Source organism: Scyliorhinus torazame, chromosome 14 (genome assembly GCF_047496885.1).
Source record: "Scyliorhinus torazame isolate Kashiwa2021f chromosome 14, sScyTor2.1, whole genome shotgun sequence".
In the NCBI taxonomy this organism is placed as follows: domain Eukaryota; kingdom Metazoa; phylum Chordata; class Chondrichthyes; order Carcharhiniformes; family Scyliorhinidae; genus Scyliorhinus; species Scyliorhinus torazame.
Genome location: NC_092720.1, coordinates 188020129 through 188043762, shown reverse-complemented (window position 1 = coordinate 188043762; position 23634 = coordinate 188020129). Strand labels below are relative to the sequence as shown.

General features: G+C 51.0%; 1 protein-coding gene across 3 annotated transcripts in view; it reads right to left on the bottom strand.

Moving 5' to 3' along the window:
• LOC140390287 (epithelial discoidin domain-containing receptor 1-like) overlaps window positions 1-23634 on the bottom strand; it is a 69498-nt gene that overhangs the window by 21501 nt on the left and 24363 nt on the right. For 2 of the 3 annotated variants that reach the window (XM_072475316.1, XM_072475317.1), the window contains exon 9: window positions 22712-22819. The exons of the other annotated variant lie outside the window; for it this stretch is intronic. In XM_072475316.1, coding sequence (XP_072331417.1) covers window positions 22712-22819 — 108 coding nt within the window. The remainder of the gene's footprint in view (window positions 1-22711; window positions 22820-23634) is intronic. 3 annotated transcript variants of the gene reach the window in all.

Below are 23634 nucleotides of genomic sequence, written 5' to 3'. Positions count from 1 at the left end.
ACTCCAGCGGCAAAGTTTTTATTAAGACTTTAATATTTTATACATAAGAAAAAGAGCATACCCCACCCCAGAAAAAACTTGTACAAAGAGCAAACAATCCCCTGTGCCCCAACCCACCCCCCACCAGACCCCACTCCCCTGCTCTCCCCAACAGGCAACAGTGAGCAAGTCCTTGAAATACAGAATGAACGGACGCCATCTTTTGTAAACCTCTCGATTGTGCGTCTCAAGGTGAACTTAACTTTTTTTTCGAAGTATAGAAATTCCATTAATTCCTGAGCCACAGGGCAGAGAAGCTGACCTCCATCCCAATAGGATCTGCCTGCGACCAATCAGCGAGGCAAAGGCAAAAACATCCGCCCCCGCCTGTAGCTCCGGCTGGTCCGACACCCCAAACATGGCCCCTAGGGGAACGGACTCCCAATCCATTTACAAGATTGCTGACATGGTGCTGAAGAGCCCCAAATCCTCCCCAACTCAGGGCAAAACCAGAACATATAGACATGATTGGCTGTCCCCCTCCCACACCGCTCACTTTTGTCCTCCACTCCCACATACAACCGGCTCATCCTCAACCTCGTTAAATATGCCCGATGCACCACCTTTAATTGAATCAACCCCAGTCTCGCACACATTCACTCCGCACAACACTTCACACCATCCCCCCTCCTCCAGTGCCATTCCCAACACCTGTGCCCATAGAATCACAGAATTTACAGTGCAGAAGGAGGCCATTCAGCCCATCGAGTCTGCACCGGCTCTTGGAAAGAGCACCCTACCCAAGCCTACACCTCCACCCTATCCCCATAACCCAGCAACCCCACCCAACACTATGTGCAATTTTGGGCACTAAGGCCAATTTAGCATGGCCAATCCACCTAACCTGCACGCTTGGACTGTGGGAGGAAACCGGAGCACCCGGAGGAAACCTACGCAGACACAGGGAGAATGTGCAGATTCCGCACAGACAGTGACCCAAGCCGGGAATCGAACCTGGGATCCTGGAGCTGTGAAGCAACTGGGCTAACCACTGTGCTACCGTGCTGCCCCAAACTGTGCTGTCCCACGTGCCCTTAAACCCCTCCAGCGCTGCCGAAATTGCCTCCAGCTCCTCAGTGTAGCTACCACCACTGAATTGCCCGAGTATTTCCCTGGGGAGAACAGAAGTGGTGTCATTACCAACGGCCACAACCACGATCCCTTACATGTACCCGACTCCATCTTTACCCAAATTGCCTCCTCATCCCCACACTAACCCAGCACCTTCTCGGCAATGGCTGCCGAGTAACAAATCAAATTCGGCAGCGTCAAACCCCCCAACTGTCATAGAACATTACAGCGCAGAACAGGCCCTTCGGCCCTCGATGCTGTGCCGACCTGTGAAACCACTCTAAAGCCCATCTACACTATTCCCTTATCGTCCATATGTCTATCCAATGACCATTTGAATGCCCTTAGTGTTGGCGAGTCCACTACTGTTACAGGCAGGGCATTCCACTCCCTTACTACTCTCTGAGTAAAGAACCTACCTCTGACATCTGTCCTATATCTATCTCCCCTCAATTTAAAGCTATGTCCCCTCGTGCTAGACATCACCATCCGAGGAAAAAGGCTCTCACTGTCCACCCTATCCAATCCTCTGATCATCTTGTATGCCTCAATTAAGTCACCTCTTAACCTTCTTCTCTCTGACGAAAACAGCCTCAAGTCCCTCAGCCTTTCCTCATACGATCTTTTCTCCATACCAGGCAACATTCTGGTAAATCTCCTCTGCACCCTTTCCAATGCTTCCACATCCTTCCTATAATGCGGCGACCAGAATTGCACGCAATACTCCAAATGCGGCCGCACCAGAGTTTTGTACAGCTGCTCAGTCCCTCTACCAATAAAAGCTAACACACCGTACGCCTTCTTAACAACCCTCTCAACCTGGGTGGCAACTTTCAGGGATCTATGTACATGGACACCGAGATCTCTTTGCTCATCCACACTGCCAAGAATCTTACCATTAGCCCAGTCCTCTGTCTTCCTGTTATTCCTTCCAAAATGAATCACCTCACACTTTTCTGCATTAAACTCCATTTGCCATCTCTCAGCCCAGTGCTGCAGCTTATCTATGTCCCTCTGTAACTTGTAACATCCTTCATCACTGTCCACAACTCCACCGACTTTAGTGTCATCTGCAAATTTACTCACCCATCCTTCTACGCCCTCCTCCAGGTCATTTATAAAAATGACAAACAGCAGTGGCCCCAAAACAGATCCTTGTGGTACACCACTAGTAACTGGACTCCAGTCTGAAAATTTCCCATCAACCACCACCCTTTGTCTTCTTCCAGCTAGCCAATTTCTGCTCCAAACTGCTAAATCACCCTGAATCCCATGCCTCCGTATTTTCTGCAGTAGCCTACCGTGGGAAACCTTATCAAACGCTTTACTGAAATCCATATACACCACATCAACTGCTTTACCCTCATCCACCTGTTTGGTCGCCTTCTCAAAGAACTCAATAAGGTTTGTGAGGCACGACCTATCCTTCACAAAACCATGTTGACTATCTCTAATCAAATTATTCCTTTCCAGATGATTATACATCCTATCTCTTATAAACCTTTCCAAGATTTTGCCCACAACAGAAGTAAGGCTCACTGGTCTATAGTTACCGGGGTTGTCTCTACTCCCCTTCTTGAACAAGGGGACAACATTTGCTCTCCTCCAGTCTTCTGGCACTATTCCTGTAGACAAAGATGACTTATCAAAGCCAAAGGCTCAGCAATCTCCTCCCTAGCTTCCCAGAGAATCCTAGGATAAATCCCATCCGGCCCAGGGACTTATCTATTTTCACACTTTCCAGAATTGCTAACACCTCCTCCTTATGAACCTCAAGCCCTTCTAGTCTAGTAGCCTGAATCTCAGTATTCTCCTCGACAACATTGTCTTTTTCCTGTGTAAATACTGACAAAAAATATTCATTTGGCACCTCTCCTATCTCCTCGGACTCCACGCACAACTTCCCACGACTGTCCTTGACTGGCCCTACTCTTACCCTAGTCATTCTTTTATTCCTGACATATCTATAGAAAGCTTTAGGGTTATCCTTGATCCTACCTGCCAAAGATTTCTCATGTCCCCTCCTGGCTCTTCTTAGCTCTCTCTTTAGGTCCTTCTTAGCTAACTTGTAACTCTCGAGTGCCCTAACTAAACCTTCATGTCTCATCTTTACATAATCCTCCTTCTTCCTCTTGACAAGTGTTTCGACTGCTTTAGTAAACCACGGTTCCCTTGCTCGACTACTTCCTCCCTGCCTGACAGGTACATACTTATCAAGGACATGCAGTAGCTGTTCCTTGAACAAGCTCCACATTTCCATTGTGCCCCTGCAGTTTTCCTCTCCATCCGATGCATCCTAAGTCTTCCTCATCGCATCATAATTGCCTTTCCCCCAGATACAACTCTTGCCCTGCGGTATATACCTATCCCTTTCCATCACTAAAGTAAACGTAATCCAATTGTGGTCACTATCACCAAAGTGATAGTCCTCTCTGAAGCCAGAATTTCCGAATTCTGGCTACCGCAGCCCAAATAGACAACGTGATCAACCGCTCCACTCCCAGAAAGAATGTTATCGGCAAAAAAACTGGCAGGCATTGGAATAAAAATATAAACCGTGGTAAAATATTCATCTTTATTGTTTGAACCCAGCCTACAAATGATGGAGGGAAGTTATCTCATCTTTGTGGATCTGCCTTGACCCTCCCCACAAAGCCCGTGAAGTTTTAACTTACGGAGCCGGACCCAATCTCGAGCTACCTGCACCCCCCAGACATCTAAAGTGGGTATTTGCGAAGCAAAAGGGCTACCCCTGCCAAATCTGCACCCTTCCCCTGCGGAGAGCCTGAAAAACATATCGCTCTTCTCCACGTTCAGTTTGTACAACGAGAAAGCCCCAAATCGAGTCAGCAGCCCCAATATATCCCCTACTGTGGGGACCGGATCCAAGATATACAAAAGGTCAAAGGCATATAGGGTAAACCTATGCTCCACCCCCACTCTCACTATCCCCCTCACTTATCTGATTGTCCCAATACGATGGCCAGAGGCTCTAACGTCAGCGCAGACAGGAGGTGGGACATAGGACATCCCTGCCTCATTCCCCTATACCACTGAAAGTATCCCGAATTCAACTCACTCGTACGGACACTCGCCTTGGGCTCCCTAGAGAGCAAATTAACCCACGACACAAACTTGGGCTCTATCCCAAACTATTCTAACGCTGCAAACAAGTAACCCCACTCCACCCTATCAAAGGCCTTCTCTGCATCCAGCGCCACAACAGCCTCCTGCTCCCCCACCTCCCGACGGGGAGAACACCATGTTCAACAGACGTCACTCATTCGAGGACAACTGCTTACCCTTTACAAACCCAGTCTGGTCCTCATCAAACACCTGGAGAAGACACTCCTCAACTGGAGCGCCAGCACCTTAGCAAGAATATTGGCATCCACATTTAGTAGTCATATTGGCCAGTACAACCTGTACTCTACCCGGTCCTTATGTTTCTTTAATGACAGCGAAATGGATGCCTGCCTCATGGTCTCCAGCAGTTGCCCCCCCCCCCCCGCTTTCCACCACATATTCAAAACTCTCCGCTAACAGCGATACCAATTGATCCACAAATGTCTGATAAAATGTCACCAGGACCATGTCTGGCCCCAGTGGCTTGTCTGCCTGCATTTTCCCTACAGCCGCCCAAACCTCGCCAATCCCCAATGGTTCCCCCAGCCCTGCCCTATCCTCCTCCTCCACTATAGGGCACTCCAATCCCTCCAAAAGCTCCACCATATCTGACTCGTCCCCAAGGGGCTCCGACCTGTACAGCTTTTTATAAAACTCCTCAAATGCCCTGTTTACCTGTGGACAACAGATCGAACTGTGACTGCAGTTCCTTCCTATTGGCCAAAAGCTCTGGGGTGGGATCTTACTGTGCTTACCATCAACCTCCCAAAATTTCATTTACCACCCGCTGGTGCTTCTCCCTTGCCTCCTTCTCACGCTGGCGAGATTATCTCACCTCTCGACACTGCTTTCAAAGCCTCCCATAACACTCAAGGTGAAACCACCCCATTTTTATTAAACCCCACATATATTCATCAATTACCATCGCCACCTTCATGCAAAACCCCAAGTCCGCTCGCATCCCCACATCCAAACTCCATGCCGGCTGCCGCACCGGTCGGTCCCCTCTCCAAGACCACAGCCACCAGGTGTGGGACATGGTCAGAGATGATGATCGATGAATATTCTGCCCTCCTCACCCCCCGCCAACAAGGGCTTCCCCATAATAAAGAAATAGATCCGTGAGTGTACGTTACGCACCGGAGAAAAGAAAGAATATTTTCTGCTGCCCAGTCAGAAACCTCCATGGGTCTACTCCCCCCATCTCCTTCATGAACGGCACTAACTCACCCCGAAGAGGATAAAGAGCTGGTGATGGAACGATCCACTTTTAGGTTCAAGACTATATTCAAGTCCCCCCTCAGAATCAACTGATGTGTAACCATATCAGGAATGGACGCTAGCAACTTCATGAAACTTGCATCATCCCAATTAGGCGCATATGCGTTAATCAACACCACTGACCTGTCTTCCAAAGTTCTTGTTACTATCACGTATCTGCCACCCTGAACTGGCACCACCTTCCCCATCTGAAACTGCACTCTCTTGTTAATCAGTATTGCTACCCCACCCCCCCGGGCCCTGCTGTCAAGGCCCGAGTGAAACACCTGGCTTATCCAGCTGACAGAGCCTTACCTGGTCTTTCAGTCGCAAATGGGTCTTCTGCAACAGCACCACATCGGCCCTCAAGCCTTTCAAGTAAGCGAAAACTCTCACCCGTTTTATCAGCCCTCCCAATCCCCACACATTCCATGTTACTATCCGAACTGGGGGCCTCATCCCCCCCTCCCCTGCATATCAGCCAAGTCCATACAGTCAACTCCTATAACCAGAGCCTACCCAAGATGGCAGCCCGCACTGCCACACAAATGGGGCCCAGAACTACTCCCAATCACCATCAGTCAACTGCCTCTCCCCCTCCCCCATCCCAGAAACCCCTCCAACCACTTGCTCTTGAAATAGCTCCTCTCTTTAATCCTCCCATCACCTCACCATTCACACCGTATAGGCAAGCCGAAATCTGACTGCCCAGGTGACCGCAGTCCCTCCCCCCCACCTCACTCCAGTTCGCTAGCCAACTCCAGTTTGCTAGTGAAGTGGATCCTGCCCAAGCCCCCTCCGACCGCATTCACAACAAAGGAACTAAAAACAAACACCCTGATGTAGCACCAATGACCACGAGATGAGATTGGTAAAACAAAAGATGTTGAGCCTCCTGCAGCTGGAACCAGAATGGCAGTAGCGCAGGAGAGCGTACACTTTTATACACCGCCTGCTGGGAGGAGCCAGCAGGCTGGGATTTACTGTGGTACCTGTAATACAGTGGCAGTAGCGTAATACGCGTAGTGTGTTACCAGTGGTGTTTACCACATTCACCTCCTGTTTAAAAAACAGTCCGGCGGGGGTGAAGAACAACATTACAGATTTAGTCTGTCGGGGGCATTGACCCTCCGCTGCTATCACCTCAGTCCTGGTGGTGGTGTGGGCACCGATGTGGTCACCTGCGACTCCGGGAAGGCAACCGACCGTTGGTCAGTGAGGAGAGTGTATCTCCTGCTGGCCAGGTAATGCCGCCAATGTCGCACAGCTTCCACAATGGCTTGGGCCTCGTTTTCGACAGAGGTGTGCCGAATTTCGGAGGCATGGAGGGTGCGGGAGAAGAAAGCCATTGGCCTGCCCGCCTGGTTGAGGGTGGCGGCCAGAGCCACGTCCGATGCATCGCTCTCCACCTGGAAGGGGAGGGACTCGTCGACTGCGCGCATCGTGGCTTTGGCGATGTCCGCCTTGATGTGGGTGAAGGCCCGGCGGGCCTCAGCCGCCAGGGGAAAAACTGTGGACGTGATGCGTGGGCGGGCCTTGTCCGCATAATTAGGGACCCACTGGGCGTAATATGAGAAAACCCCAGGCATCGTTTCAGGGCCTTGGGGTAGTGGTGGAGGGGGAGTTCCAGGAGGGGGCGCATGCGGTCGCGATTGGGCCCTTGGACTCCATTTTCCACAACGTAGCCAAGGATGGCTAAGCGGTTGGTGCGGAAAACGCATTTCTCCTTATTGTAGGTGAGGTAAAGGAGTTTGAAATGAAAATGAAATGAAATGAGTTTGGCGGTATGGAGGAAATTTGGAGGTTTGCGTCGTGGTCCTGCTGATTGTGGCCGCAGATGGTGACATTATCTAGGTACGGGAACGTGGCCCGCAGCCCGAACTGGTCAACCATTCGGTCCATCTCTCGCTGGAAGACCGAGTCCCCATTGATGACGCCGAAGGGAACTCAAGGAAGTGATCGAGGCTGCCATCTGCTTCGAATGCAGTGTATTGGCGGTCCTCCGGGCGGATGGGGAGCTGGTGGTAGGCAGACTTCAAGTCAACTGTGAAGAAGACTCGATACTGCGCAATCTGATTGACCATGTCAGATATGTGTGGGAGAGTTACGCATCGAGCTGTGTGTACCGATTGATGGTCTGACTGTAGTCGATGACCATCCTGTGTTTCTCCCCAGTCTTGACTACCACCACTTGAGCTCTCAAGGGGCTGTTACTGGCCTCAATGATCCCCTCCCGCAGAAGCCATTGGACTTCCGACTTGATGAAGGTCCTCTCCTGTGCACTGTACCGTCTGCTCCTCGTGGCGACGGGCTTACAGTCCGGGGTGAGGTTTGCAAACAGTGAAGGCAGCTCGACCTTAAGGGTCGTGAGGCCACAAACGGTGAGGGGGGGCAGGGGTCCGCCAAATTTCAGAGTAAGGCTTTGGAGGTGACACTGAAAATCGAGACCTCGTAACAGGGCAGCACAGAGATGGGGGAGGACGTAGAGCCTGAAGTTGCTGGACTTTACGCCCTGAACGGTGAGGGTCGCGACGCAATGTGGTATTATAGGTATTATGGTACCTGATAGGCTAAAGCACCACTGGTGGAAACTGTATGCTTTCTATTGGCTAGAGTGTATAATAGCCCCACCCTGATAGGTGGGGTATAAGAACCTGTGCCGCCCCAGCAGCCCTCATTCTGTACCTGAGCTGCTGGGGGAAACATCTAGCTTATTAAAGCCTTCAGTTGGACTACAACCTCGCTTTAATGGTCATTGATCGTGCATCAATTTAATAAGCTAGTTTTTAAGAAGAATGGAGCTCCGAATCAAGCCGGAGTGTCTGCAACTCAGCCCCCACGCGGCGAACTCAGCGGCAATCTTTAAGCACTGGCTGGCGTGCTTTAAATGGTATCTCGAGACTACCGAAAACGCACCCACGGGTGAGCAGAAACGGCACGTCCTGCACCCAAGGGTGAGCCTGGAGATTTGCACCCTCATCGAGGAAGCGGAAGACTTCGATGCAGCAATTGAGCTGCTAAAAGGACACTATATTTGCCCGGTAAACTAGGTCTACGCCTGGCACCTGCTTGCAACAAGGCGACAAACCCCTGGGGAATCACTGGAGGAATTCTACCGCGCACTCCTGATGCTGGGAAGAAGCTGCGGCTGCCCGCAAGTTTCGGCGAGCGAACACACGGAACTCTTAGTCCGGGACGCTTTCGTGGCAGGTATGCTTTTGTCACAAATCCGCCAGCGCCTGTTAGAGAAGGGCACCCTGGGTCTCAGGGAGGCACGGGCCCGTGCAGGCACCCTGGACGTGGCCTCCAGGAACGCCCGCGCCTACGTTCCTGACCGCGCGGCAGCCCCCTGGGCAGCGTGGAACCCCGCCGCGGCCGACCCCGAGACTTTCCTCGTTCCCCCACAGGTCTGTGCTGCAAGGCGGCCTGGCAACCCCGAGGGGCCCCGCTGCTACTTTTGCGGGCAGGCCAAGCACCCCCGCCAGCACGACCCGGCCCGTGCATCCACCTGCAAGGGATGCGGCAAAAAGGGCCATTTTGTGGGGGTATGTCAGGCCCGAGCAGTGGCCGCCGTCTCCAGCGGCGAATGCAGACTGCAACCACAAACTTATCCACGGGCCCCATGCGGCCAGCGGTCGCCGCCACCTCCATATCCCAGGGCCACGTGCGGACCCCGGGTGCCGCCATCTTGTTCCGCGGACGCCATGTTGGAGCGATGGGCGCCGCCATATTGTGCACCCCCAGCCATGTGCGACCAATGGGCGACGCCATCTTGGATGAACCCCCAGGACCCCAGCTCGGCCAACCACACACTGCCCGAACAGAACTCTCAACTACTGCGATTGGCCTCGGTGACTCTGGATCAGTCTCGGCCTCGAGCACTCTCAACCGCTAAGACAACCGTTTGCATCAACGGACGTGAGACGTCCTACCTAATCGACTCTGGGAGCACAGAGAGCTTCATACACCCCGACACGGTAAGGCGCTGTTCCCTCCTCATCCACCCTGTTAATCAAAAAATCTCACTGGCCTCCGGTTCCCACTCAGTGGAGATAAAGGGGTTTTGTGTAGCAAACCTCACAGTCCAGGCAAGGGAGTTCAAAAATTTCCATCTCTACGTCCTTCCCCACCTCTGCGCGGCTACACTCCTGGGTTTAGACTTCAGTGTAACCTTCAAAGTCTGACCTTCCAATTTGGCGGCCCTATACCCACCTTACTGTCTGCGGCCTCGCGACCTTTAAGGTCGACCCGCCTTCCCTGTTTGCGAACTTCACCACAGATTGCAAACCCGCCGCCACCAGGAGCAGACGCTACAGTGCCCAGGACCAGATCTTTATTAGGTCAGAGGTCCAAAGGCTACTGAGGGAAGGGGTCATTGAAGCCAGTAACAGCCCCTGGAGAGCTCAAGTAGTGGTGGTAAAGACCAGGGAGAAGCATAGGATGGTCATTGACGACAGTCAGACCATCAACAGGTTTATGCAGCTGGATGCGTACCCTCTCCCCCGCATATCCGACCTGGTAAACAGGATCGCGCATTATAAGGTCTTCTCCACGGTGGATCTCACGTCCGCCTACCACCAGCTCCCCATCCGCACTAGTGACCGCAAATACACTGCCTTCGAGGCAGATGGGCGGCTCTATCACTTCTTAAGGGTTCCCCTTGGTGTCACCAAAGGGGTCTCTGTCTTCCAGCGCAAAATGGACCGAATGGTTGACTGGTACGGTTTACGGGCAACATTCCCGTATCTCGATAATGTCACCATCTGCGGCCACGACCAGCAGGACCACGACACCAACCTCCGAAAATTTCTCCAGACCGCTAAAATCCTTAACCTAACATACAATAAGGATAAATGTGTGTTTAGCACCGACCGTCTCGCAATTCTCGGCTACGTAGTGCGAAATGGAGTTATAGGCCCCGACCCTGAACGCATGCGCCCCCTTATGGAGTTCCCCCTCCCTCACTGCTCCAAGGCCCTGAAACGGTGCCTAGGGTTTTTTAGCTACTACGCCCAGATGCGTCCGACGTAGCTCTGGCGGCCACCTTCAACCAAACAGGCAGACCCTTGGCCTTCTTCTCCCGTACTCTCCATGCTTCCGAAATCCGCCACTCCTCAGTCGAAAAGGAGGCCCAGGCCATAGTAGAAGCTGTGCGACATTGGAGGCATTACCTGGCTGGCAGGAGATTCATTCTCCTCACTGACCAATGGTCGGTTGCTTTCATGTTCGATAATGCACAGCGGGGCAAGATAAAAAAACGACAAGATCGTGCGGTGGAGGATCGAACTCTCCACCTACAACTACAAGATCTTGTATCGTCCCAGGAAGCTAAACGAGCCTCCTGACACCCTGTCCCGCGACACATGTGCCACCGCACAAGTGGACCGCCTCCGAGCCCTCCACGAGGACCTCTGCCACCCGGGGGTCACTCGCTTTTTCCATTTCGTCAAGACCTGCAATCTGCCCTACTCCATCGAGGAGGTCAGGACAGCCACCAGGGACTGCCAAATCCGCGCGGAGTGCAAACCTCACTTCTACTGGCCAGAGAGAGCGCGCCTGATAAAGGCTTCCCGCCCCTTTGAATGCCTCAGCATGAACTTCAAAGGCCCCCTCCCCTCCACCGACCGCAACACGTACTTCCTGAATGTGATTGACGAGTACTCCCGGTTCCCATTCGCCATCCCCTGCCCCGACATGACCACCTCCACCATCATCAAGGCCCTCCATAACATCTTTGCACTGTTCGGATTTCCCGCTTACATACACAGTAATAGGGGTTCCTCCTTTATGAGCGACGAACTGCGTCAATTCCTGCTCAGCAAGGGCATCGCCTCGAGCAGGACGACCAGTTACAACCCCCGGGGTAACGGTCAGGTAGAGAGGGAGAACGGAACGGTCTGGAAGACCGTCCTACTGGCTCCAAGGTCCATGAGCCTCCCAATCTCCCGCTGGCAAGAAGTCCTCCCGCATGCCCTCCACTCCATCCGGTCACTGCTTTGTATGACCACCAATCAGACACCTCACGAACGTCTCCTTGTCTTCCCTAGGAAGTCCTCCTCTGGGACCTCGTTCCCGACCTGGCTGGCAGCACCCAGACCCATCCTGCTCCGAAAACAGGTGCGGGCGCACAAGTCGGACCCGTTGGTCGAGAGGGTCCATCTGCTCCATGCTAACCCCCAGTATGCCTACATGGCGTACCCCGACGGCCGGCAAGATACGGTCTCCCTACGGGACCTGGTGCCCGCCGGAACTCCACGCACATTCCAGCCACTAGTCCCACACTCCCCTCCACCGCAGCACCTTACAGGAGGATCGGTCCTTCCGCCGCCACCGTCTAGGCCCCCCCACCCACCGACGCTCCCCGCAGGCGCTCCCTTCCCAGGTCAGCCGTTTTCCCCACCAGCGCCGTCTAGGGGTGACGAAGCTGCCATGGAGATCGAAGCCACACTCCCGGAGTCACAGATGCCCGAGCCTCCACCGGAGTCACCACCGAGGCTCCGACAATCACAGAGGATGACCAGGGCCGCCGATCGACTGATTGCTTCATTTTAACTGTAATCTATAAATATAAACCATCAAATGTACATAGCTACCAGACTTGTAAATAGTTACTAAACACTGTATGGAGGTATTACGGTACCTCCAGAACTAATTATACCACGTTGTTATGTGTTGTAGTTTCTGGCCACCACCCCTGCCGGACTCTTTTTTTAACAGGGGGTGAATGTGGTATTATAGGTATTACGGTACCCGATAGACTAAAGCACCATTGGTGGAAACTGTATGCTTTCTATTGGCTAGTGTGTATAATAGCCCCGCCCTGAAAGGCGGGGTATAAGAGCCCGTGCAGCCCCAGCAGCCCACAACCTGTACCTGAGCTGCTGGGGGAAACATCTAGCTTATTAAAGCCTTCAGTTGGACTACAACCTCGTTTTAGTGGTCATTGATCGTGCATCACGCAGTATCCCCGGATTTGCATGGAATGGGATCCAGAGGCCAGGGAGATTTTCTGGGTGACGGGGAGTACCGGGAGGGGGCAGCGCCTTACTGTAGCACGGTGGATGAAACTCTCTGTGCTCCCGGAGTCAAAGAGGCAGTGCCCGTTGATCTTTGCCGTCGTCATAGTGGTCACGAGGTTGCGGGGCCGAGACTGATCAAGGGTGATGGAAGCGAGCTGCGGAAGATGTTGGGAGGTCCCGGGCTGATCAGCGGTGGCGGAGTATCGGCGGGCTGCAAACGGCCAGGCGAGCAGGGATCCTGAGGCGCAGTCCAAAATGGCGGCGCCCACGGCGGGTGACATCAAAGATGGAGGCGCCCACGTGTCTTGTGGTGGAGAAGATGGCGGCGCCCCTGGATCACACGTGGGGGGTGTAGCGATGCTGGGCCTGGAAACAGCGGCGACCGACCGGGCCTGGCAAACGGAAACAAAGTGGCCCTCCTTCCCACACCCGTTGCAGGTCGCGCTCCGCGCCGGGCAGCGCTGCCTGGGATGTTTGCCCTGGCCACAAAATAACATTTGGGCCCCCCGGAGTTGGCTGGCTACCTCACGGCGCAGGCTTGCCGTGTACTCGAGTCGGCCGCTGGTGGGGCCCATGATGCCCATGAGGGTGCCGCACGGCCGGGGGTGTAGGCCTCCAGATTACGGGAGGCCACCTCCAGGGAATTGTCAAGCTACACAGTCTCTGCAAGATCAAGCGTACCCCCTTCCAATAGCCGCTGGCGAACGTAAGTAGACTTAATACCCGTGACATAAGCGTCTCTAATTAGTAGTTCGGTGTGTTGGACTGCCGAAACTGGCTGGCAGTTACAGTTCCTACCGAGTATCCGTAGAGCCCGCAAAAATTTGTCCTGAGACTCCCCCGGGAGTTGCCGTCTCGTGGCCAGGAGGCGCCTGGCGTACACTTGATTCACCGACTTGATGTACTGTCCTTTTAGTAGCGCAATTGCTTCGGAGTAGGTGGGCACGTTCCGGATGAGGGGAAAAACTTGTGGGCTCACCCGTGAGTAGAGGATCTGGAGCTTCTGCGGGTCTGAGAGTTCTTCAGTGGCTTCTCCGAGGTATCCTTCAAAGCAGGCTAGCCAGTGCTCGAAGGTGGCAGTGGCTTTGGCTGCGTGAGGGTTCAGCTCCAGGCGATCAGGCTTGATTAAGACGTTCATCTCGTAAAATCTTGTGCAATAAATTGATCATAGATTTTACAGTGCAGAAGGAGGCCATTCGGCCCATCGAGTCTGCACCGGCTCTTGGAAAGAGCACCCTACCCAAGGTTAACATCTCCACCCTATCCCCATAACCCAGTAACCCCACCCAACACTAAGGGCAATTTATCATGGCCAATCCACCTTAACTGCACATCTTTGGACTGTGGGAGGAAACCGGAGCACCCGGAGGAAACCCACGCACACACGGGGAGGATGTGCAGACTCCGCACAGACAGTGACCCAAGCCGGAATCGAACCTGGGACCCTGGAGCTGTGAAGCAATTGTGCGATCCACAATGCTACCGTGCTGCACCATCAATGACCACGAGACGAGATTGGTGAGACAATCGAGGCTTTATTGCACAAGATGTTGAGCCTCCTGCAGCTGGAACCAGAATGGGAACAGCCTGGGAGAGCTTACACTTTTATACGGCGCCTGCTGGGAGGAGCCAGCAGGGCTGGGATTACCGTGGTACCTGTAATACAGTGGCAGTACCGTAATACGCGTAGTGTGTTACCAGTGGTGTTTACCACACACCCCACACTCAAACCATCCACCTCAACTAAACGAAACTCCCCCGCCCCCTAGCTCATCCCAAAACTGCCACTCTCCTCCCCTCCCCCTGCCTGCATTCCCTCTCCAGCCCAAGACAATCGCCAGAGAGCTGACAGGCATCCTACGCCACAAAAAAAAACTCCAAAGAAAATGTAACTTTGACAATAACTAATGTGCAAAGAAATTAAAGGGCACCAACAGCAGAACATATCCTCCGCATCCCAACCCCCAAGTTCCAATGGCCACCTCAGTTCAGTCCCAGTCCTTCAGCTGTCACGAACGCCTCTGCCGTCTCAAATGGGCCCTCGAGTTATGTGTGACCCTCGGCCTCGCTGGGTGGAGCAGCCCAAAACTCATTCAACTCTTGAAAAGTGCTGCCGTTGCTCTAATAAAGGCCGCAGGCCTTCCCGCCAGCTCCATCCTGGTATATATGAATACCCCTGCCTTCCCCTTTCCTCTCCCGATTCTGCCTGGTCCATCTCAAGACCTGCTCCTTCATCTGGTAGCTGTGAAAGCAGATTATCACAGCTCTCGGTGGCTCATTCGCCCGCAGTCTCGGCTGGAGCGACCAGTGGGTCTTATCCAGCTTCGCGAACATCTTCGAAAAATACTCTTGTCGGCCTCAGGCCCTCCACACCCTCAGGCGACCCTACAATCCTGACGTTCTGCCATCACGACCTGTTCCCCAGGTCCTCACCCGTGGCCCGCAGGCCCTTATTTCTGTCCTCCACCTTCAGCAACTCCGCTTCCTGTGAGACAAGCTGGCCATTATGTCGCGGCAGTGCTTCCTCCACCCCCTTCAGCATCTCACCATGCTCCCGCACTGTCTCCGTGGTCTTTCCAAGAACCTCCTTAATCGGGGCCAGCGAATCCTCCACCGATTTCGGAAGAGTGTCCATCACCTCCTCCCCTTGCTGCTCAAAATATTTGGCAAATTGCTGCTCAAACTTGCCGCCATCACCGCGGCCAGCGTATCCACAGTAACGGGCACCGTCCCACCCGGTGAGCTTGCTCCCGCCATCTTTCCTCCAACAGAACTCCGCTTCGTGGTCAACTCTGCCGGCTCGCTCCCGTCCTCCCAGTATTCTATCTTTGGGATTTCGACATTCTCTGGTCCCCACAACTCTTTTAGGACAAGTTTACATTCAAATTTCCCCAGAAACCGGGCGAAAAGGGCCAAAAGCCGAGGACTCGAGCAGGAGCCAGAGTCGGTAATGCCATTGAATGTCAAGAGGCAATGGTTAGATCCTCTCTTGTAGGAGATAGTCATTGCATAGCACTTGTGTGACACGAATGTAACTTGCCACTTGTCAACCCAGGTCTGTCCTGGTCTGGATATTGTCCAGGTCTTTCTGTATTTGGACACAGATTGCTTCATTATCTGAGGAGTGGCGAATGGTGCTGAGCATCATCCGCAAACATCCCCACTTTTGACCTTATCATGGAAGGCAGGTTATTGATGAAGCAGCTGAGGATGCTTGGGCCGAGGACATTACCCTGAGGAACTCCTGCAGTGATGTCTTGGAGCTGAGATGATAGACCTCCAACCACCACTTCCTTTGTGCCAGGTCTGACTCCTGTGGGAGGCAATGGCGGAGTGGTATTGTCACTGGACTAGTAAACCCGAAACCCAGAGTATTGCTCTGGCGATCCAAGTTCAAATCCCGCCACTGCAGAAGGCCAAATTTGAATTAAATAGAAATCCGGAATTAAAAGTCGAATGATCTTTTAAAAAAAAATTCAGAGTACCCAATTCATTTTTTTTTTCCCCAATTAAGGGGCAATTTAGTGTGGCCAATTCACCTACTCTGCACATTTTTTGGGGGTTGTGGGGGCGAAACCCACACAAACACGGGGAGAATGTGCAAACTCTACATGGACAGTGACCCAGAGCCGGGATCGAACCTGGGACCTCAGCGCTGTGAGGCAGCAGGGCTAACCCACTGTGCCACCATGCTGCCCCTTAAAAGTCAAATGATGACCATGAAACCGTTGTTGGTTGTCATAAAAACACTTTGCTATGATGGAGAGTCGACTGAAAGGGCGGTAATTGGCTGGGTTGCATTATTCCTCTTCTTGTGTACAGGACACACCTGGGCAATTTTCCACGTTGCCAGGTCAATTGCAGGGATTCAGAATAATCTGGGTGTCATGGTGCATGAACCTCAAAAGACTAGTATGCAAGTACAGCAAGTAATTCGAAAAGCTAATAGAATATTATTATTTATTGTCAGGGGAACTAAATATAAAACGAAAGAGAAAATGCTGGAAAATCTCAGCAGGTCTGGCAGCATCTGTAGGGAGAGAAACGAGCTAACGTTTCGAGTCCGATGATTCTTTGTCAAAGCTAACAGACAGAGAAAGTGGGTAATATTTATACTGTGGAGTGAGAATGAAAGATGAGTCATAGCCACAGAAACCCAGGGAAACCGGGTGCTAATGGTCACAGAAACCAAGGGGAAAGAGTGCTAATGGCAGTCCCCAGAACTAAATATAAAAATGGGAGGTTATGCTTCAGCATTTCAGAGCACCAATGAGAACACATTTGGAGTATTGTGTACAGTATTGGTCATCTTATTAAACAAATGATTTAACTGTGTCGAAGCAGTTCAGAGAAGGTTTACCAGACTAATACCTGGAATGGAAGGGTTGTCCTATGAGGGAAGATTAGACAGGTTAAGCTTGTATCCGCTGGAGTTCAGAAGAATAAGAGGTGACTTGATTGAAAGATATGATCCGGGGTATTGACAGGGTGGATGTGGAGAGGATGTTTCCTCTTGTCAGAGAATCTAGAACTAGGGGGGGATTAACGTTTAATACGAAGTGGTCATCCATTTAAGGTGGAATTCTTTCTCTCAGACGGTCATGAGCCTTTGGAGCTCTCTTCCGGAGAAGGTGGATAGATTCTTGACAAGCCAAGAGGATGATCGGTTATCAGGGGTAGGCAGGATGCAGATTTGAGGATACGATCAGTTCAGCCGTGATGTTATGGGCAGCACGGTAGCACAGTGGTTAGCACAGTTACTTCACAGCTCTAAAGCCGCAAGTTCGATTCCTGGCTTGGGTCACTGTCTGTGCGGAGTCTGCGCGTTCTCCCCGTGTCTGCGTGGGTTTCCTCCGGGGGCTCCGGTTTCCTCCCACAGTCCAAAGATGTACAGGTTTGGTGAATTGGCCTTGATAAATTGCCCTTAGTGTCCAAAAAGGTTAAGTGGGGTTACTGGGTTATAGGGATAGGGTGGAGGTGTGGGCTTAAGTGGTGTGCTCTTCCAAGGGCCGGTGCAGACTTGATGGGCCAAATGGCCTCCTTCTGCACTGTAAATTCTATGATCATTAAATGGCAGAGCAGCCTTGAGGGGCCAAATCCTCTACTCCTACTTGTTCATATGTTGATGTTTCTTTCTCCTTCATATGCTTCTCCAACTTACTGTTAAACATATCTATGTAGAAGAATGAGGGAACATAATTGGAAAATGTGTTTTTGGTTCGAGGAGCAAAATAAGGAGCTATCTTCCCACAAAACTATCAAGGTGCTTAAAGCAATGCACAAATCAAATTATTTTTGGCAAGGAAGCATTGAGGTGATTGCATTCGACTAGTAGTCTGGAGGCTCAAGCCAAATCCCACCAAGGCAGTGGAAGGCACAGAATGTACTCTGGGTGGGGGACGTCAATATCTATCACCAAGAGTGGCTCAGTAGCACTCTACTGACCAAGCTGGGCTGCAGGTAGTGAGTTATTCAACTTACTTGACCTCATCCTCACCAATCTCCCTCTCGCAGATGCATTTGTCCACAACTGTATTGGCAGGGTGACTGCTTGTTGAGAAAAGGTCCCATGTTCACATTGAGAATACCCTCTACATAGTGTTGTTGTGGCACTACCACCATGCTGAATGGGGTAGACTTCAAACACATCTAGCAACTCAAGACTGGGCATTCATGAGGCCCTGTTGGCAATCAGCAGCAGCAAATTAGTACTCAAACACAATCTGTAACCACATGGCCCAGCATATCCCCCACTCTACCATTACCACCAAGCCAGGGGATCAACCTGGTTCAATGAGGAATGCATGGGGGCATGCCAGAAGCAACACCAGGCATACCTGAAAATGAGCTGGTGAAGCTACGACACAGGACTACTTGTGTGCCAAAGAGCACAATCATCAAGTAATAGACAGAGATAAGCAATTGCACAACCAATGGGTCAGATCTAAGCTCTGCAGTCCTACCACATTCAGTCTTGAATGGTGGTGGACAATTAAACAACTCATGGGAGGAGGAGGCTCCACAAATATCCCCATTCTCAATGATGAGGGAGCCCAGCACAACTGTGCAAAAGATAAGGATGAAGTACTTGCAACTATTATCAGCCTGAAGTGCCAAGTGGATGATCAATCTCAGTTTCCTCCAGAGGTCCCCAGCATCACAGATCTCAGTCTTCAGCAAATTCAATTCACTCCATGTGGTATCAAGAAACAACTGAAGGCACTGGATACTGCAAAAGCTATGGGTCCTGACAACTTCCCAGCCGTAATATTGAAGGTCTATGCTCCAGGACTAGCTGCACTCCTAACCAAGCTGTTCCAGCACAGCTACAACACTGACATCTCCCCACCAATATGGAAAATTGTCCAGGTATGCCCTGTCCCCAATAAGCAGGACAAATCCAATCCGGCCAATTACTGCCCCATCAGACCTATCTCGATGGGCTGTAAAATGATAGAAGGGGTAATCAACTGTGCTATCCAGCACTTGCGCACTGATGCTCTGATTGGATCATCCAGCTCAATCAGACTAGGTCCAGACCTCATTACAGACTAGGTCCACAAATGGGCAAAAGAGCTGAACTCCAGAGGGGAGGTGAGCGTGACTGGATATCAAGGCATGGCATCAAGGATACCTAGAAAAATTGGAGTCAGTGGCAATCGGGGGAAAAACTCTCCACTGGTTGGAGTCATACCTGGTACAAAGGAAGATGGCTGTGGCTGTTGGAGGTCAATCATCTCAGCTCCAGGACATCACTGTCGGGTAGTATACCAGGGCAACCATCTTCCACTACTTCATTAATTTCTTCTCCATCATAAAGTCATATATGGGGATGTTCGCTGATGATTGCACAATGTTCAGCACCATTCATGATTCCTCAGATAGTGAAGCAGTCCATATTCATATACAGCAAGATCTGGATGACATTTAGGCTAGTGCTGATGTGGCAAGTATCATTCTCGCAACACAAGTTCCAGGCAATTACCTTCTCCAATAAGAGAGAATCCAACCATCTCGCCATGATATTTGACCTCCGCTGAATCCTGTATTATCATCATCCTGGAGGTTACCATTGACCACAAACTGAACACCAGCCATATAAATACTGTGGCTACGAAAGCAGGCCAGAGGCTAGGAATCCTGCTGTGAGCAGCTCACCTCCTGACTCCCCGCAGCCAGTCCTCTGCCTACAAGGCACAAGTCAGGAATGGAATGGAATGCTCTCTGCTTGCCTGGATGAGTGCTGCTCTAACAGCACTCAAGAAGCTCAACACCATCCATGACAAAGCAGCCTGAGTGATTGGCACCCCTTCCACCATATTCAGCATCCACTCCCTCCACCATCGACACAGTGGCCAGGGTATGTATTATCTACAGTATGCAAAGCAGCAACTCAATCAAGGCTCTTTCGACGGCATCTACCTCCACCAGCCAGAAGAATAAGGGCAGCAGATTCATGGGACCACCACCACCTGCATGTTTCTCTCCAAACCTCATACCATTGAGACTTGGAACTAAGTTCTTCATTGTCACAGAGACAAAAATCTGGAACTCCCTAATAGCATTGTGGGTTATTTATTGTGCATACACCACAATGACTGCAGCGGTCCAAGAAGGCACCCACCAACCTCTCAAGGGCAATTAGGGATGGACAATAAATGCTGGTTAAGCCAGTGACACCCACATCCCGTGAATGAATAAGTATTAAAAAAGGGAGCATCATGTCTGGGCCTTATATTCTTTGTCCCAGGAACTGAGATAGAAATTAGGTGGGAGTGGATGGTATTTGAAGTTATGTGTAATCAAATTTTTGAGATACCTTACCTTTCCCGTGTAATGCCAACCAACACCCTTTTCTCATGCAGTATAAATTGTTGTTCTCTCTGAAATTTGGTATTCAAGCCTTTGGCCTGATGAGTGACAGATAAACAGCTTCGACAGCATGTCTCTTTTTACAGTGATACTCAAGCTCTGTGCTACCAAGCAACAATTTGTAAACTAAACTACGCTTTCTTTAAAATAACGGCCACATTATGAGCAATTTTCCCCTAATTCCTAGGACGGGTTCCCATGGGATCTGGTGGAATTCTGATTTGATCACCTGCCCAGTAAAACTCTACCACTTACTTCAAAGGAAGGTGAAATCAGGCCGGGGAGAAATCAGCTTTGCTCCCCTCCCCACCCCCTGCCGCCATCCCACCAGCTTCATAATGGGTAGGTGGGAGTGAAATAAATTAATGCAAATCCAGTAGAGTGCAAACTGGCCGTGTCCAATCGCGCCAAATGGACAATGTGGCATCGCCCGCCATGTATAACCCCAGCCAATATTTTGATCACCTTAGATGTCAGCTGAACTGAATATCTGTTCGGGTCCAACGTGCTACTGCCTGATTCACACAGCCATCCGTGAGCATTTCCTAGCCCAGTGCCCTCGATTACACAACACAAGCCATCTTCTGCAGACTCTCGTAAGGCATTGGTACGGTGTGGCCAATTGGCCCATTCGATTTCCTGGACCAATTCAGCCCCCTCGTCATTGCCAAAACTAGCTGTGACTCAGGTGAGGCGCCTGGTTTGACAAGAGTGTTAACCAGTGGGAACGTGCGCAGTAACAGGCCATTCGCCCCAATCAGTGCATACTGGGTCTTTATGCTTGACATAAATCTCCTCCCATCTTTCCTCATCTAAATCGACTATTGTGACCTTCTATTCCCTTGTCCCGCTTACACTGGTCTACCTTCCTCTGAAATGCATCCATACTATTCGCTTCACCCACTCCCATAGCGAGTGCCGCACTCTCACCATTCTTTGGGTAAAATGGTTTCCTCAAATTCCCCATTGGATTTCTTGTTGATTATCATACAGCTGGTCTCCAGTTACCCTCACTATCAAAACCTCTCATAAGTTTAAAATATCTCTAATAGGTCACCCCTTAACCATTTTCAATGGAAAAAGAGGCAGTCTCTTGATCCTTCCCTGATCTGCATATCCACTCCATTTCTCACATCATCTTTCTAAATCTTCTTTGCAATGTGGTTGACTCTAACAAGTCACTCAGTTCAAGGGCAATCAGAGGTGGACAATAAGTGCTGGCCCAGCCAGCGACCCTCACATCCGTGAAAGAATTTAAATAAAGAATTGGTCTTGCTAACCCGTGGAGCAACCTTCAGTGATTGAACCCTTTGCTCCCCATCACAGCCAGACTTGCACCTTCCAAGTAATGAAGTTACTCCCTGTTCATCTTGCCTCACATTTACCAGTGGTGCACTTCACCTGCCAATTATTTTGGCACGTTTATTAATGTCCTATAAGATTTTGTAGTCAGTGTTTGCTCCCTTCCCCCGCTCCCCATTTTGGCATCATCCACAAATTGTGTTTTTGATTCCAAAGTTCATATCGTTAATATAAATTTTGAACAGAGTTTTGCGATTGTCTCATTGCTTGGCTTTGCTCTCAATTGGGAGCGAAGAGCCAGTTAGGCTTTGTTCTTTGTTAAGCTTGAAATATATAACTCGGCCCTTAATAGCACATAGCTCTTCGCAAGTACATGTTCCAGAGTGAAAGGGTCACCGGTCTTTGTATAAATAACACTGCCATCAACTGCTCATTGTAACCTAACCCAAACGGTCGATCTCCAATGGGGATGGGCTGGAAACTTCAGTTTTACACACCCATCTACTCCCACCATCCAATATAATTTTCGGTTGCCTTGAGTGTAGGATGACATTGAGTTGGGGCCTAAAAACTGTCCTGCAAATACAGCACTCCCCCTCCCCCTGCCGCCCAGCCCCCAATCCTGCCGCCCAGCCCCCAATCCTATCAGTTTCCTGGTGGAAGGTTAGATTCCAAGTGATAGACCGATTTTTAGTTATTAAGGGGGACCAAGGATTATGGGGATAAAGGAGGAAAGTGGAGTTGAGGATTATCTCATCAGATCAGTCTCATTGAATGGCTGAGCAGACCCGATGGGCCGAATGGCCTCCTCCTGCTCCCATGTCTTCTGGTCTTTGATTCCTCAATCTGCCAACATGTTAAGAACAACAATTCGGAAGTCAAGGGACCATTCCTCAATGGGCAGAGAATCCGCAACGTTTCCCCCCCCACTACCACCCCCAATCCAGCACCAGACTCCCCTCCCTCCCGACCCACCCATCCCACCCAACCCAACCGCTATCCCAAGTTGGCGAGGTCCTTACCATCAGTGTTGATTGGCTTAACCTGGTCCAAAGTGCAGCCAGGGCCTCCAATCAGGTGACGGTTTGCGGAGAGTAAAAGGTGATAGGCTGGGTTGTTTAACAGAAGAGCTGTCGGAGAGGAGGGAACACAACAGGGTGGATGAACAACAGGATGGATGAGCACAAACAATAGGATGGAACAGCACAAACGCAGGGTGGACGAGGGAGGTGGGGTGGGGAAGAAGGACGCTGGGAGAACAACACAATGATATGGAAGTCCCGTGGAGCTGTGTCCTCTGCAGTGCCCACCCCGCCCCAGTATCAACACTGCATCTCTTGTGATCCTATCTCAGGAAGCTACCACTTTGATTCCTCCTATCTGCTATCAGGACCAATGGGCCTCCTGTGGTTTGGGGGAAAGAAACGAACTATTACACATCCAAAGCATGAATACCATGGACAATATCTATATCAGTCGCATATTATTGCACGCAATGCATATCAATAGCACTGTTGGTCTATGGCGATATTAGTGCTCCATTTGAGCCTCCTCCCAGTCCTCTAAACTTCCCTCTATCAGTGCATCCATTGATTGGCTAACAGAGACCAGGTCACAAAGTAACAAGTGCCAATCATGAAGGCACATTGAGGGTGAAATTGGAAATGTGTGAGGAAGTAAAACAATCCATTCCACGGCCTGTTGTCCGTGCAATGCCATATGGAGACCCTGTTCTTTAAGGTTATTTTTAAGTTATGCCATCATGATCGCCACAGGCTTGGAGGGCCGAAGGGTCTGTTCCTGTGCTGTCTTTTTGTTCTTTGTTCAATATTGGATGGTTGAGCCTATTTTTGTGCCCATGTCTAATTTCCTCTCACCTCCCCCTTGCCCACCCCCACCTGCCACTCCCAAACCTTCCCTAGCCAGCTCGAAAAGTACAAGTTGC